General features: G+C 45.7%; 1 protein-coding gene across 1 annotated transcript in view; it reads left to right on the forward strand.

Moving 5' to 3' along the window:
* Positions 1 to 15,429: 15,429 nt before the first annotated feature.
* The window catches only part of WIPI2 (WD repeat domain, phosphoinositide interacting 2), a 31,066-nt gene continuing 28,561 nt past the window's right edge, over positions 15,430 to 17,934 (forward strand). The window contains exon 1 of the mRNA XM_080940855.1: positions 15,430 to 15,694. Coding sequence (XP_080796981.1) covers positions 15,621 to 15,694 — 74 coding nt within the window. The 5' untranslated portion in view covers positions 15,430 to 15,620. The remainder of the gene's footprint in view (positions 15,695 to 17,934) is intronic.

Below are 17,934 nucleotides of genomic sequence, written 5' to 3' on the forward strand. Positions count from 1 at the left end.
GATAAACAAAGCCGGTGTGGTCAGCAGAGATTTTAATCAGTAGCAACTACTGCACTGGGTGAAGTCCAGTGAGAACTGAACTCGTGGGTTTGGATCGAGGTATCTAGGTAGCTGTGTGTGTGTGTGTGTGTGTGTGTGTGTGTGTGTGTGTGTGTGTTCATGCCTGTACGTGTGGGAAGCCATAGATCAGTGTCAGAATCAGTGCTTAGAATCCAAACACTGTAGTTCTGTTTTTATTACATTTATTTATGTATTCTGGGAAGAGGCAAGCACGCCAGAGCCCAGATGTGGAGGCCAGAGAACAACCCATAAAAATTGATCTCTCTTTCCACATATGGGTTCCAGGTCTTCAACTCAGATCATTAACTTTGGCAGTAAGTACCCACAAAGCCATCTTACCCTATCTTGGCTTCTCCCCTATCATGGAGCTTGGCAATTCAGCTGGTCTGACTGACCAAGAAATCCCCGGTATCCTGTCTCTGACTCCCTAGAACTAGTGTTAGAAATGTTGGCCACCGTACCTTTCTTTGGTCACATGGGTCTTGGAGAATAAAACTCTGATCCTTGTTCTTGTTCACTCTGCAGATGAACCATTTTCCCAGGCTTTTTCTTCCCCCATGTATTTATTTTTGCAGAGCCGAGAGTGAAACCAGGGCGTTAAATGTCCAAAGTAAGCATCCTACCACCGAGCTCCTCCCCCAGCCCTCGTTTTCTGAGACCCAGTCTTACTATGCAGCCCAGATTACCCCGGTACTTGGACTCTCTCTGCCTTGTACTCTGGACTGCTGGGATCATAGATGTGAGCTACCATGCCCAGCTAGCTCTGGACATCTTAAAAGAGGAATAAGGTAATCAAATGTGGAGGTACACCTCTGAAATGTCAGCAGTTGGGAAGCGGAGGCAGGGGGATGAGAAGTTCAAGGCCAGCAATGCTATAGTTAAGTTTAAAGCTAACTCGTGGGCTGCATTGTTTTTTAAGAAGAAACAAGGGGTCAGTGGGAAAGGGCTGGGACAAGGCTCCGTGGGATCAAGGAAAGAAACAATTACAAAAGGCTGGAGGAACTTTGGTCTACAGGAAACCCTACCAGTCTGCTAAAGGCTGATCAGTATCCTGGCTGTTGTCCCTGAGGGGAGGGAGCAAACAGTTCTTTCCCAACCTTGAGCTTTCTCTGGCAACCTTTCAGAGTCTCGGGTCATCTCAGGATGTGGCCAATGAGCTGGTAGAAGCTGAGACAGAGGCTAAGATGGAAAGAGAACTCAGAGAAATCTGGTTGGGGTTCTGTCAATGGCTCTTTTAGGGGTTGGGGGGCTCACCTGGGTGGTAAGAGATGAGAAGAAAGGAAGGATGGAGGGAAGGAAGGAAGGAAGAAAAAAGGAAGGAAGAAGGGAGAGAGGGAGGCAGGCTGACTTGTAAGAAAGCTTGCCAGATCAGGGAGAGACAAGATGAGGAAACACATCTTAAAGGAAACAGGATAAGAGCAGGTGGGCTGAGTGGTCAGAGGAGGAGACAGCATGGGAGGAGAGAATATTCAAGAGGAAAGAGAGTGGGAGAGAGAAGTCACCAGAGGCACAGGTGAGGGACAGGAAAAATGACTCAGGAGAAGGCGGCTGGCTGGGGAGAAGGAAGTAAGGGAGCCCCACTAGCTGGTGTTTTCTCATGGAGCCAAGGTGGTGAGGGAATGTGTGGGGAACAATGAGTCCTGAGTCAACGTGTATTATGGACAAGGACAGATGCCTCAGACCTATGGGAACTGGTAACGCCTCTCTTCTCTTCTAAGGGCTGATGTTTCTCCCAGAAGACTGCAACCCAAGACTCAGGTGCACACACCTTTTGTTCCGACTATCCAACCTCTTTCCCTGCACTGTTCACAAGAAACACTATGAGGTGCCAGATTGGTCAGAGCAAGTATAGCCCACCTGGGCCCAGTTTTGTTTTGTTTTGTTTTGTTTTGTTTTTGTTTGTTTTATGCATGTGTCTGTCTGTCCCTCTGTCTGTGTGTCCTTTCTGCATTCCCTTACTGTCCCAGTCAGGTGTCCAGAACCAAGCCATGATGGAAGTGTAATCTGCCATGTTTGAAAGTGTCTCACAGAGTGAAGGCTATCTGGAACTTTCTACACAGCCCTTCAAACAAACATCAGCCATCCTCCTGCCTCAGCTTCTGGGTTACAGGCACCAGGTCCCATATCCAGCTCTAGTTTTACGTCTTGTAGGACTTCATAGGAATGGAATCATGCCTGTATTGGAGGGTTTGTCTTGTTTTCCGTGTTGGTGTTGCGTGTGTATAATACACACCATCATGTGCATGTGAAGGAGTGTGGGGACAAGGATCAGGAGTCAATTCTCTCTCCCCACCAGATGGGTTACAGAGATTCAACTCACATTGCCACCATTGGCTTTGGTGGCAAGCCCCTTTACCTGCTAAGTCTTTTCACTGGCCCCTTGTTTTCTTCTGGGGACAGGATCTCACTATGTAGCTCAGGCTGGCCTTGAACACACTATGTAGCTCAGGCTGGCCTTGATGTTTCAGCCATTCTCCTAACTCAACCTCCCAAGTGCTGGGATCACTAAGAGGCGCTGACACCCTGGCTTAGGATCACATAGTCTCTTTACAGTGTGATGTCCTTGTGACCCATCTAGCAGTTAGTCCTTCCATTTCATGACACTCCTGGACATCGCATGCCCTGATTTCTTTAGGTTCACTATGTCATACTGTCCTGGAGGTGGGAACCATTGCTCCCACTGAGCTCTAAGGCTTCTGGGGGTCAGGAAGAGGGCATAGCTGAATGTTTATTTCTTTGGAGCTCTTCAAAATGTCAGGTCTGATGAGGGAGTGCTGGAGAAAGGAGAATGAAAGGAGAGCCCTCCAGAAGTTTCCTTAGACAGAGTCTTACTGTGTCTACTTTTTATGGGGAGACAAGAACAAACATCTATTTTCCCCTATGTAGGAAGCCAGTGACAGCCCAAAGCAATGACTCTATCAAAGTCTAACTTGACGAGCAGAGGGTTTCATGAGGTTACAGGCAGAAGTGTGGTTGGGGAGTTACTTGGAGGAACAGAACCACTCAAAGCTACATGAGCCCCTGAAAAGCCCAGTCTACCCCGCCATGGGCAAGGACTCTCAAAACCTGTATCCACCAAGTACTCAGGACAACATACAGGCAGCTTCCTCTACCCAGCACTACTTCTATAACCTTTGATGGGGTCTTGTGAATCCTTATAATTTCAGAAGCTTCCTGAGATTTGTAAGTTGTTTGCTTCCTGAATCTTAAAAAGTCTCCCTTTTGGGGGGAGAGAGAATATTTCAAATCGGAAGAAATTGGTGCACAATAAAGGCCAAGACCTAGGCTTTGTGTCTAAGGCAGTGGAGGGCTAATGCTGCTCTGTTGGCACCGCCTGGTCTCTCTGTACAACCCTATTACGTCCCTCCTGCACAGTTGGCAGTCCAGATAACGCCAAATAAGTAACTTCCCTCTCATCTCCCTGTGTGATTCCAACTGCCTCATCCCCTTCTAGAAGACTTCTGTTTCTTCTTCAAGGCCTAGTGTTAAGCACTACAAAGCCTCAAGGCTTGAAGCCACCCGCCCCTTCTGTGCTTCCTTCAGACCAGCACTGGGCCTCCACACTCCATTCCACCCCATCCCCACCAAAGATCAACAACACGGGCCTGTACCATGAGTCAGACTATCGGTTCTGAGGACCCTAGAACAGGGTGAGCAGAAGCACTTTCTGGATTTGCACTGGGGTGGGCTGATTTGTAGCAGAGGCTAGGACCTGGGGTTTTGATTTTAGGTGGATGCTGCCAGGAAACAGATTTGTTTTGTTTTAACTTTTTATTATGTTTGATTATTTGTAGGGGAGGGGGTTGGAAAACATGTACGTGTCTGTTATCTTCTCCCACAATGTGGGTCCTGGAGGCAGAATTCGTCATCAAATTTAATGGCAGCTGCCTTCATCTCAGCCAGTCCTGGTCTGATTTTGTATTTTGAGACAGGGTCTCATGCTGCCCAAGTTGATCTCTAACTCCCTATGCAGCTGAGGATGGCCTTGAACTCCTAAAGCTACTGTTTCCACCTTTAGAGTATTGGGATGACAGGTAAACATCACCATCACCCAGTTTTGCCTGGCTTCATCGATGCTAGGCAAGTACTCTAGTAACCAAGCTACAGGCTTCTCTCTTTAAAAAAAGGTTTCTTTATCTTTTATTTTATGTGCATAGGTCTTTTACCTGTATACATGTCTGTGTGAAGGTGTACGATTTTCCAGAACTGGAGCCACAGACAGTTGTGAGCTGCCATGTGGGTGCTGGGAATTGAACCTGGGTTCTTTGGAAGAACAGCCAGTGCTCTCAACAGATGAGCCATCACTCCAGCCTCCACCACCCCCATTTTTCTGAGTTTAAAACAGAATGTTGCTATGTGGCCCAGGCTAGTCTTGAACTGGAAATTCTCCTGTCTCAGATGCCCAAGTGGAGGGGTTATATCTTTGAGTCACTGTGCCACACATATTTATGATTCCCCTCCGCCCTCCATTCCCCTCCTTTCTCTCCCCTCCTCTTGCATCTCTTATTTAGAAGAGGAGGGGCATTTGTTTGAGTTTGAGTCAGGGTCTCCCTTCACTGCTCAGACTGACTTTGCACTGACTTTGCAGCCCCAGCAAGGCTGGAACTTGGAACTCTTCTGTCTTAGCTGTGATTCTGAGCCTGCCTGCACCATCAGGTTTAGCCCCATAACTCTGTGCTCAAGAGCACTGGCTGCTCTTCTGTAGGACCTGAGTTTGTTTCCCGGCACACACATGTTGGCTCACAAACACCTATAACTCCATTTCCAGGGGACCCAGCACTCTCTTCTGACCTCCAATAGCACCAGCCACATTCAGGCAAATAAAAATAAATAAATCTTTAAAATGTTCTGTTCTTAAAACTCTGGGAACAGATCATTACATCTGATATCTGTCCTTTCTTGGAGCTCCTGCGTATGTGTACTGAGCGGGGAGCTTGAGCCCCAGACCAGGACCAACCCCTACCCCTAATCTACAAACCGCAATTCAACAATATCCTGGACCATGGTGCCCTCTGGTGGTGAGTGGTAAATTCACATCAAGTTGATTACTGAAAGAACTGCCCGGTTTAATTAGAGCAGTATCTCAACCTGTGGGTTGCAACCCTTTCACAGGGTCACATATCAGATATTTACATTACGAATCATAGTAATGTATCAAAAAAATCACAGTTATGAAGTAGCAACTAAAATAACTTTGTGGTTGGCAGCCACCACAACATGAGGAGCTGTATTAACAGGTCGCAGCATTTGGAAGGGTGAGTCACTGATTTAGAGCATCCACAGGACTGTCACCGTTAGGAAGCATCCATCAAAATACACGATATTAATTAATTTTAATTATAATACAATAATTATGTTGTTCCTTTATTAAGATGTTCTCAGCACCACACACATACCTTGAGCTCCCTATTTAAGACTCTCTTATCTCCCACCTCAAATGCTAGAGTTATAGGCCTGGACTGCCAGCCCCTGCACATTATGGTGGAGACTGAGCCCAGGGTTTCATGTACACTAGGCTAGCACACTGCCAACTGGGGTCCATTTCTATTTTAAAGAAATGAATTTAAATGCTACAAATGAAACCCAGGGCATCACACAGCTAGACCAACACTCTGCCACGGCATTACTGAATTAAATCATCAGCCCCCCACCTTTTTCAGTCGGGGGAGGAGTCTGACTATGTAGCCTAAGCTAGCCTAGAAATCACTGTACTCAGGCAAGCTTCAAACACGTACGGGGGTGCAGGTGGACATCACGACGCCCACTTTATGATGTCCTGCTTCCGGTAAGACAGCTCCAACTTCCCTTCGCCAGCAGCCCCAATCAATGCTCACGTGAACCCTCTCCTTCCCCCAAAGGCTTTCCCATTCCTTTGCCTGCCTGTGAATCGGCCTGTCACACTGGTAACCACTATAGCAAGCTTTGGGAAAATGGCTACTTGCTTGAGCTCATTTCATTTCCATATGCATGTGTCAGGAGTTCAAAGCCAGCCTGGGCTACAGTATGGAAGGGGGAAAGAGGGAAGGAAGTGGGGGAGGGGAGGGTAAGCCTGTACTAGAATGGCAAAGGCGTGTGGAGGTGTGAAAGAATTAAAAAACCTGAGGGCTGGAGAGATTGCTCAGTGGTTAAGAGCACTGACTGCTCTTCCAGAGGTCCTGAGTTCAAATCCCAGCAACCACGTGATGGCTCACAACCATCCATAACCAGATCTGGTGCCCTCTTCTGGCCCAGAGGCATATATGCAGGCAGAATGCTGTATACATAATAGACAAATAAATATCATAAAAAATATTCAAACACCTACTTTGGTTTTTGTTTGTGTTGTTTTCGTTTTGCTTTGGTTGATTTTTGTTTTCTGTTTTTGAGGCAGGGTTTCTCTGCGTAGCCCTGGCTGTCTTGGAACTCACTCTGTAGATTAGGCTAGCCTCAAACTCACAGAGAACTGCTTGCCTTTGACTACTGAGATTAAATTAAAATTTTATTACATGTCATGTTTAGTTATGTATCTATGCTACAATATCCTTGTCGGAGGACAGTGTACTGGAGTCTGTTCCCTCCCTCTACCATACTGGGAAATGAACCAGGCCAGACTTTTAAGCAAGAAACTTCTTACTGACCCAACTCGTGTGTGTGTGTGTGTGTGTGTGTGGTGTATGTGAGAGAGAGAGAGAGAGAGGCAGAGAGGTAACATGTGTCTCAGCACACCTAGGAAGGTCAAAGGATAATTTTGAGAAGTCAGTTCCCTCCTGTCACCTTTACACAGGTTCAAGGAATCAAATTCAGGCCTTCAGGCTCCTGTGGCAAGCTCCCATACAGGGAAAGCCACCTCAGGAGATTAGCTTGGGTTTTTTTAATTTGGTAGCGTTCCAGGTGGAACTCTGGTCAAGTGATCAATTGGCTGGAACATTCTGCAGCTCAAGGGAGTCAAAGGGTCAGAAGGAAGGCAAGTGGGAACCAAAATCCTGTGTTGGCTCCTCAGTGCCTTCACTGGTGTGTGTGTGTGTGTGTGTGTGTGTGTCTGTCTGTCTGTCTGTCTGTCTGTCTGCAAAAGTGGGTATCTACACATAAGTGCAAGTACCCAAGGAGGTGGGAAGAGGAAGAAGGTGTCTGATCACCTGATCACCTGGAGCTCAAGTTATAGGTAGCTGTGGGCTGCCTGACCTGGGTGCTGGGAATGGAATTCAGGTCCTCTACAAGAGCAGCTTGTGCTCTTAATCCCAGAGCCACACCCCCACCTTCACCACCGTGAATCCTCACTGATGGCTACTGCTTCCTGCTTCCTTTTGAATAACGTTGCCCTGCTACATTGGGTAAATAAAGAACTGAGATGGTATTTAAAGCCACAGGACCAAAACCCCTCCTTAGGGAATCAGTGGAGAAGAGTGATGTTGTCTGAACGGAACATTATAGAAACTTATCCCCAGCCCCACCCCCAACATTGTTTTAACCACAGGAGCACGTTTGTATAGTGGAATAGTAGGCAAGAGGCAAAAAGAATGTGTTCATTATAACTGTTGGGATTCTGTAAACCCCACCCCTCAGTTACCTAGCAACAGCCAGGTATACCCCACCCCTCAGTTACCTGGCAATAGCCGGGTATGCTCCGCCCCAGTGACCTGACACTCACTATAAAAGGGGCTGCTTGCCCCCTCCTCTCTCTCTTGCTCTCTCTTGTTCTTGCTCTCCCACCCTTACCCCTTCCCTTCCCTTCCCCCCTCTCTCTCTACATGCTCATGGTCAGCCTCTACTTCTCTATTCTTCTATTCCTCTCTTCTCTCTCTCTCTCTCTGCCTCTACCACTCTCTTAACTTGCCCATGACCTGAATAAACTCTATTCTGCACTATACCATCGTGTGGCTGGTCCCTCAGGGGGAAAAGATTCCCAACATGGGGCCCCCAGAGGCATCTCCCTTGCCCCCAGACCTTGCTGCACCTCCATGGGCCATATCTCCCCTGACTCTCTTCATCTTTTTCCTAACATTGGTGCCAAAACCCGGGATGTCATCTTTTAACAACAATACTGTGGTGGGAAAGGCTCTTGGTAGACTGTTTGCCCAGTATGCAGGAGGCCCTAAGTTCCTTCCTCAAAGCCGAATAAACCAGGCTGGGAGCCACACATCCATAAGGGGTGGTGGAGGGAGGAAGATCAGAAGAAGTTTAAGGTCCAGCAGGATGTAGTGGCACACACTTTCAATTCCAGCTTTCCAAAGGCTGAGGCAGAAGGATGCTGACTTCAAGACCAGTCTGCGAGGTATAGCAAGTTCACGGCTCATCTCTGTGCACCTGAAACCCCAGCACTTTATAGGTACAGATAGAATCAGGAGTTCGAAGTCACAGGGCTTGAGAGTTGGCTCAGGGATTAAGAGCATTTTCTGCTCTTGCAGATAATCAGAGTATCCCAGAACCACATGGCCATCACTCAGGGAATCTAATGGCCTTTTCTGACAGGACTGCGCACATGGTGCTCATACCCATAAAATAGTATTTTTTAAAATATGGAACACTTCACGAATTTTCTTTTTTTTTTTTAACGACTTTATTTTACAAAACAAAGATAAATGTACAGATTTCACGAATTTTCATGTCATCCTTGCACAGGGGCCATGCTAATCTTCTCTGTATCATTCCAATTTTAGTATATGTGCTGCCAAAGCGAGCACATAAAATAGTATTTAAAAAAAAAAAAAAAACAAACATTCAAGGTCATCATCATCTACAGAGGACGTTTAGAGAACCAGCCTGGGCTACGTGAGACTCCATCTCAAAAGGAGAAAGGAAAGGAAGAAAGAAAGGGTCAGAGAATGACTCCTCGGCCTACAAACCTGCTGATCTGAGAACCAACAATGGAAGTAGTGAACTGACTCCTAAAAGACATTCACTGACCACCACAAATGTCATGAATAAATAAAGATAGATAGATAGATAGATGATAGATAGAAGATAGGTAGAGATGATAGATAGATGATAGATAGATAGATGATAGATAGATAGATAGAGATGATAGATAGATAGATAGATAGATGATCGATGATAAATGATATAGATGATAAATAGATAGATGGATAGATAGATGGATAGATAGATGATAGATGATAGATAGATAGATAGATAGATAGATGATAGATAAATGATAGATAGAGATGATAGATAGATGATAGATAAATAGCTGATAGATAGATGATATGTAGAGATGATAGATAAATGATAGATGGATAGATAGATGATAGATAGATAGATGATAGATAGAGATGATATATAGATAGATGATAGATAGATAGATAGATGATCGATGATAGATAAATGATAGATGATAAATAGATAGATGGATAGATAGATGGATAGATAGATAATAGATAGATGATAGATAGATGATAGATAGATAGATGATCGATGATAGATAAATGATAGATGATAAATAGATAGATGGATAGATAGATGGATAGATAGATAATAGATAGATGATAGATAGATAGATAGATAGATAATTAGATAGATAAATGATAGATGATAGACAGATAGAGGTAGATAGGTAGATTGATAGAGATAGATACATAGATAAGTAGATAAATGGCTGTTAGAAAGATACATTGATAAAGATACATAGATTATAGATAGATAGATAGATGATAGATAGATAGATAGATAGATAGATGGCAGATAAATAAATAGATTAATAGATACATTGATAGATAGATACATAAAACACAAAACATATTTTAAAAGAGCAGTAGCCACCACCAACACCACCAAGGGTTCATTTGTGGAGCAAGCAAGAGAAGGCAGTGCCCAGACTCAGCCAGGATGTCCCTAGGCTTTGTCTAGGAAGAGGCTAACCTTAATGATAAGTGCTCCCGGGTTTTGCCCAGAGGGATTGACTTTATCTTAAACCAGAAGTTAACTTGAGTGGAGAACCGAAAGCCAAGGGAAGTCAGTAAGGGTGCAGAACTACGCACTCCAATAAGCTGTACCCACTCCAGAGCAAGTGATAAGCCAGGGGTGCACCGGGACATGTTCCCACGCTTACTCAGACCCAGGACACTAGATTATAAGAGCAGATACTAGGAAGCCAGACCATTTTTCTTTCTTTCTTTCTTTTTATTGTTTTGCTTTGAGACAGGATCTCAAGTGCCTCAGGCTAGCCTTTAATCTTCTTTCTTCCTCTCTAAACTTGCTTGTTGGTTTGTTTCAAGCCAGAGTCTCCCACTGGTCTGTTGAGATAATGTGTCACATAACCCAGGCTGAGCTCAAAGTTCCAATCCTCCTGCTTCAACCCTATGGCTGCTTGGGTTATGGAGGTAGGCCACCACACCCAGATGACAGCCAGGCTTAAAAAATGGTGACACACCTAAATTGGTTGGTGGTGGTGTTCAACTTTAATCACTGCACTCACGAGGCAGAGGTAGGAAGACCTCTATGAGTTCAAGGCCAGCCTGGTCTTACAGAAGTTCCAGGAAAGCCAGGGTTACACAGAGAAGCCCTGTCTCAAAGAACAAAGTAACAATGAAACAGGGCTGGGGGAGGGAGTGTCCGGATGGTTGGAGCAATTGCCTAACATATATAGAACCTGGGTTTTCATTCCCAGGGCCTCAATAACCAGCTGTGGTGGTGCATATTTGTAATTCCAGAACTCTGGAGGCTCAAGCGCAAGGATCAAAAACTCAAGGACAGCCTGAGATCTATAGCAAGATCCCTACCTTAAAAAATAAGAAGAAGGAGGAGGAGGAGGAGGAGGAGGAGGAGGAGGAGAAGAAGAAGAAGAAGGAGAGGAAGGAGACTGAGATGCATGTAGGGGCACTGACTGCTTTTCCAGAGGACCTGAGTTACCAGCAACCACATGGTGGCTCACAGCCATCTGTAATGGAATCCAACGCTCTCTTCTGGATCCTTCCGGTCTCCATCTGAACCCAGAGCTAAGGCTGTCTGTCCCACAGCCCTCCGTGCCTGGAGAGCTGGTCTCCCAGGAGTACTCTCCTAAGATTACAGGTTCAGAGGCCCACAGGGGGGACAAAACCAACCAACACCAGAGATGCCAAGAGGAAAGCGCAAGAACCGAAGCAACAGAAACCGAGGCTCTTTGGCATCGTCCGCACCCAGTTCTTCCACCACGGCAAATCCTGGATACCCCAACACACCAGAAAAGCAAGATTTAGATTTAAAATCACATCTCATGATGGTGATGGAGAACTTTGAGAAGGGCGCAAATAATTTCCTTGAAGAACTGGAGGGAAACACACCTGAATTGGAGAAGAAAATTAACAAAGACTTCCAGGATTTAAAATCACATTTCATGATGATGATGATCAAGAATTTTGAGAAGCACATAAATAATTTTCTTAAAGAATTTGAGGAAAACACAACTGAACTGGTGAAGAAAATTAAAGCCTCCCAAGGCTTTTCCTAAAAACGGAAATAGAAACATTAGAGGAAGCACAAAGGGAGCTAACCCTGGAGATAGAGAACCTACGAAAGAGATCAGGAGTCGTAGGCTCAAGCATCACCAACAGAATACAAGAGACAAAAGAGAATAAAATAAAAACGTTTAAATAAGTTTGCTTGAGGCTGCTTCTGTTCTGATGCCTGATACTTGGGTCTGCAGCCAACCCCACCCGTTAGGAAGGCAGAGGAATGCTCTTCTGTAATGGCTGCATACATGTCTAGGTTACAATTAGTGCCTACTGGAGTGGAAACTACAACAGAGGAATGGATACCATGACAGTCTTAGTAGTGTCCACTATGAGTGAGTGTGAATAAACCTTCAAGATTACCACTGTTCTAAAACTGACATCATCCAGAATGGATTTATTTGTATTCTTGTTATTGTAGAGGATATTTTGTTATGGCAAGTGAAGTCTGTGGATGGGGATACCTTTAATTTTTTCAAATTCTATTTTTTTCTCAACTAGTGTTTTTGTAAGAACTAAAGAAAATATTGGTAAGTGTCACTTGATTTTTTTGTTTTATATTTTATAGGATATATTTAAAAGATACCTTTTGGACTCTCAAGGGTCTTAATAATATAACTTAGACCTAATATTTTACAAAATTATGAGAAATACATTAATATAGTGTAAACTGTTGGACAGATAAGGTTCAAGTTTTATTTTCTTTCTTAATGGTTAGTTACTACACACTAGATAGTAAGATTTTTATTGAATGGATTTCTGTGTGAAAAGCCATACCTCTTTATAAGATTGCTTCTATACAGATGAAAATTTTATATCCACACTTAGAGGTGCAAAAGCAATTTAGGAACATAATTGTTCTTAGCCTGGCCTGACTACAGAGCCCACTAAAGAGCACATCCAAATGTGAAAATTTCAATATTTTTGGAAGAAAAATAAAACCTTACTTGCTCACAAATACTACTCATCTATGTCTGCATTAATCCTGGCAAGTCTAATTAGTCTCCTTTTCAGACAGTCATTCTGTTGGGACAGCTGCTTTATTAGCAAAGGCATCTATGCCCAATCCATTTGCTGTTTCCCTGTCACTGCTTGCACTGAGAAGGAAAGTGAGTTGGGTTTTCTAATTTCTACCTGGCAGTCATTCCTGTGTTATTGGTGACCAGCTGTCTGAGGACCTGTGATTGAAGGTTGGCTCCTAACAGATACAGCATCTTCTTCCTATTCAGTGTAAGATGATCACATGTTTGTGAGTCCCTTAGTGGACTCACTGTTCCAAGTCCCTAAGCAGTTGAGTCCCTCCTGATCAATAAAAAAATTGTTTTACGTCTTTGGTGCCACCTTTGAATCAGCCCTGATTTTATGTTTTAATCTCACAGATGGTATTCATAAATAAGGATGTCATATGGGGTGTAATAAAATTTATATATCTGCTTTCAAAAAAGAAGAAGAAAAAGAAGGAGAGAGAGAGAGAGAGAGAGAGAGAGAGAGAGAGAGAGAGAGAGAGAGAGAGAGAGAAAGGAGGAAGAATCCATTTAGAACATAAAAAGGAAAAAAACTACTTTTCAATTGTATCATCAAAGAACCCCCCTACCCCCCAAGACCTGAAACTGCAGCTCAGCTGGAGTGTCTGCCCTGGCTAGCTTGCTTAATGCCAGGATTTGATTCCCAGCACCATATAAACTCATAAAACTGGACATAGTACTACACACCTGAATTCCCAGTTCAGTGAAAGCAAAACAATGAATAGTCCAAGGTCATTTCTATCTACCTAGAGAACTGGAGGCAATGAGACATTCACTGAAATCTTTTCTCAAGATAAGTAACAGGTCGTGTGACAGCAAAGGCTTTGAATCCCAGCACTCCAGACAGACAAACAGGCACATCTCTCATGGTTTGAAGAACAGCTTTATTTACACAGGGAGTTCTGGGCCAGTCTAGGAAGCATAAGTACATAACTGTCTCAAAATAAATAAGAAAATGGATCGTTTAATTAAAATAAAATATGGCTACGCACGTGGTGCATGCCTACAACCCAGCACCACTTGGGACACTGGGAAGGGAGGATGGGTTGTTCAAGTTCATCCATGTAAAAACACACTGGGTGCTGCGGCTTCTCCATCAGAGCCCAGACCATCCAGTTCCAGCTTTTTTTGGTCCCATGTGCCTGTGAGTTTGTCATCTCTTTATCCCCTAGCCACCCTAGTAAAGCATGCTTAAGATAATTTCCAGGTGTTGTGTCAGGCGGGGAATTTATTCCTTTTACTCACAAGGCCTTCTTGCTTACTTCCGTGATGTTCATGCAGTATTGCACCAGAGGGCATGTTTTCTCAAGGCATGTTACTGCAGCTTGTAAGACTCACAGCTGGGTGAGACCGGTGACTCCTTACCTACTTAGGGGTGCACATAGGCCCTTCGAGCTCGATGAATACCGGGTAGACATGAGACTTCCAGGTCAATCCCAGATGTTCCCCCATGTTTTGTGACTTGGGTACATGACATGCTCAGCAAAAGGATTTACCATCAAGTTCTGGAGTAACCATTGGCAGTAGCCGGTCATGTTTGGAACCTTTGACCTCACTATCCAACACCTCTGAAAGAGGTAAGTGTCTCATCCCTGGCCTGGGGCCTTTTATTTATTAGCCTGCAGTTGTCCTGTTAATAGGGTAACTCCATTTAAGTCTTCTTCTATGTGCACATCTGTGAAACACAGGAAGCTTCTACAGTAATGAGTTAACCATATACCTCCTCTACTCCAAATGCCCACCCCCATCCACTTAATCCTTCCTGCTCCATCATCCCCTTTACCTCTCTATTCCACATTTGATCTCCCCTCCCATGAAAGCCCACCCAAGGCTCTTTATTGATCTCCTGACTTCTGTGGGTATTCCAAAGGAACACATCTAAGCTAACATCCACAAATGGGAGAAAATCTGGGCTGTTTGTCTTTGGGGTTTAGGTAACTTCCCTTCAAATGATTATTTCTGGTTCCATTCATTGACCTGTGAGTCAATTTTTCACTTCTTGAAATTTCATTTTTTTTCTTATCAGTTGAGTACTACCTATCCTGTAAATGTACCACATTTTCATTATCTGCTCATTAGCTAATGAGCACCTAGACAGCTTCTATTCCCTATTATGAATAGAGTAGCAGGGAACACGGATGAGCAGGGATCTCTGTAGTAAGAGACAGTCCTCTGGGTGCATGCTTGGGAGTGGTAGAGGTGAGGTATGTAAGTTGATCTGTTTCCAGCTTTTTGGGGAACCTCCACGCTGCTTTCTACAGTGGCTGTGCCGCTGGATCCCACCAGCAGCAAGTAAGCACTCCCTTTCCCCCACATCCATGCTAGCTTTAAAAAAAAAAAAAAAAAACTTAGCCTCACTTTTGACTGAGGCTAAGAGTAAATCTCAAATTTTTAATTTGCATTTCCCTCTTCTCCAGGACCTTTGCCACCAGGGCATTTCCATCCCCTTGAGGGTAAGAGGAGAAAGATAAGAATGGAAGGAGGGCGGGAAGGAGAGAACGGTGCTTCCTGTATACTGTCGCACGGATTTAATACATTTGAAGTAGAATCCTGTCCCAAGGGCTGTGACCGCACGCGCCTTAGAAAAGTCATATCCAGTCTCAGATCCATCATTTGGCAAATTGTTTAGTTTTGAGCCTCTTCAAATCTGCAAAACGGACGTGTGATATTACCTTCAAGTAACGCGGTGCGCACAAGTCCCTAGAACAATGATCAACGAACCAGGACCAACGAGGTAACTCGGCGTTTACAGCCAGCAAGCTCCCGCCCACTCTCCGCCACGCGCAGGCGCACCTACCCGCGCACCTTTATGCATGCGCAGTCGACCGGAAACACCCGCGGGAGCCTGGGGTGAAGAGGCGGGGCCTACACAGCGGGCCTGCGCCGTACGCTGCTGCGCGTCGCGAGGGTGGGCGGGACCGCGCAAGCGCGCAGCCCGTCCCGGCTCTGGAGCATAAACAAGAGTGGGGACGGGATGAGGCGGCAGTTGGTCCCCGCGCAGCGAGAAGGGGCGAGCGGGGCGGCGAGCCGGACCGGGCACAGGTCTTGAGTGTAGCGTGCTCCCACGGGCTGCCCGAGTTGAGCCGCGCGCGCTCCCGCCAAGGGGGTCCGAGTCCGTCGCGCGCGCGCAGCCATGAACCTGGCAAGCCAGAGCGGAGAGGCCGGCGCCGGCCAGCTGCTGTTCGCCAACTTCAACCAGGATAACACGTAAGGCCGGGCTCGGGGCCGGGGCCGGGGCCGGGTCAGCGGTCAGGGCTTGTGTCAGGTTAAGGGGGTCTGGGCGGGGGGCGTGCTGAGCCCGCGCGGCCGCTCGAGCGCTGCTGCCTCCTGGGCCGGGGAAGGTGATGGAACTTGGGGTGCTCCCATCCACCTGTCCTAAGACCTCGCCTTTCACAAAGTTGGGAAGGAACTGTGCACGCCGGTTTGTGCCTGTCACCCGGACTGGGTTTCGCGGCCGTCCCGGGTATCGTCCGCCTCCTTTTTATACATCTGTATCTTCGGTGTGTCTTTGGCTTTCACGGCTTTTTTTCTTTTTTCTTATTTCTTCTCTGCCGCTCTTTCTGGCAGGTAACTTGGTCTCTTCCAAACAAGTACCAAACGGCAGTAGTAACCCAGGCCTTCGATCTAAGAGACACTTTGTCCTCAGAGGGGTCTGGGTGCTTCAAAAGGGGGTGAGGTGAGCTATTCCTGAGGTAAAAAAAGAACCTTCGTACCGGTACACTGTTTTACCAGACTGAACTGCTATCGGTCCCAATCTGGTTCTTCAAGGCCGCCTCCTTGGCATACCTGGAAGGTAGGTAATAGATGAGGTTTCTGAGGAAGGAAGGATGAGTTATGGGACTGGAAGGGAGAAGAGCCATCTTGGGAAGTGAGTAAGAGGAAGTGATGTAAGAGGAGGAGGAATGGGTCACTTGGCATCACACTAAGTAGTTGGTCGCTACTGGCACAATAGCATTAGCAAGGCAGAGACTGAGGCTTTTGTTTTTTCTCAATTAAAAGTTAGATTGGAGAAGAGCAAGTACCTGTGTGGTGGAGGTAAGCAACAGGTGCTCAGTTGGACCTTCTTACCATCTCAAGGGGAAGCTGTCCTAAAATCGGCTTGCCTGGTCCAGCCACAAATGAGAAGTTCAAAAAAGGCTAGAGTCTGCCAGGATCTTAAAGTTGGTTAATAGTGGGATGGGGCAGGGGTAGAGTCTTGTCTCTTGAGCTCTCTTCTGATGTTCTTTCTATTGTGCCACACTGGGTCTTTTCTACCTCAGAACAGATTTCTAAAGACACTGAGTCTGGAAGGAATAGTGGACCTAGGCACTGGAGAGATGGTTCAGTGGATAAAGCACTTGTCACACAACCCTGAGGCCCAAAGTTGGGGATCTCAGCACTCACATAAAAGCTAGGCAGCTGTCTATAATCCCAGCATTCCCCAGGCAGATCCCTGGCTAGGTAAGTGATCAGGGTCATTGAGCTCTGGGGTTCAGGGAAGAGACCCTACTTTAGTATATAAAGAGAGAGACACCTGACATCAACCACTGGCCTCCACACAAGTGTATGGCTGCTAAAGATTGTGTTGCACCCTAAAGCCAACACAACAAAAGCTACAGGACAACCTGGTGCAGCTTGTCTAGTGAATAAGCAGGCACCATCCAGGTGGGAGGAAAGCATTTCCAACCAGTAGTGACTTGACTTCTGAACCATTAGGAATTGAGGATCATTAGGAAATTCTAATATTACAAGACTTTACTTAATTTGAGACACCCCCCATCCCTCAACCCACTAGTTTATGAAGTTATTACTTAAAAACAAGACTTGCTGTGTCATTTTTGACTTACCAAAGAGATGTAGACAACTAAGTTGGAAAGAATTCTAGGTTAGAGCTCTACTGGGAGTTCAGTGCAGTGATGTGACAGTACACATGAACTCAGGCACAGTGACACACCTCTTTAATCTGCTGCTTTGAGACAGAAGCTGGAGTATCTCTTGAGTCCAAGGTCAGTCTTGTCTGCATAGAGAAGCCCTGTCTCTACCCCCACTCCCACCCCCCAAGAAAGCTGATATCCTGCTAGCCTTGAATTTCTGGGGTCCTTGCACCTTCTAAGTGCTGGAATTGCAGGTGTGCCACCATGAACAACCAGAATTTTTTTTAGAAAGAGGAATGGGTCTAGTGGTGGTGGTGCACACCTTTAATCTCACTGCTTGGGAGGCAGAGGCAGGCGTGGATCTCTGAATCCAAGGCCAGCCTGGTCTGCATAACTCCAGTATAGCCAGGACTGAATAGAGACCTTGTTTAAGGATGGGAAACAACAAAAACCAAGGGGCTGGAGCATGAGGACTTGAGTCTGGCTCCTTAGCACCAGTGTAAAAGTCAGGCAGGGATTGTAGCGGGAAAGGGCATCTGTAACTCTAGAGCCTGTGTAGGCGTAGGAAGAGACGTAGGCCTTCTCAAAGCCTTC

This window comes from Micromys minutus (assembly GCF_963924665.1).
Source record: "Micromys minutus genome assembly, chromosome: 29".
Lineage (NCBI taxonomy): Eukaryota > Metazoa > Chordata > Mammalia > Rodentia > Muridae > Micromys > Micromys minutus.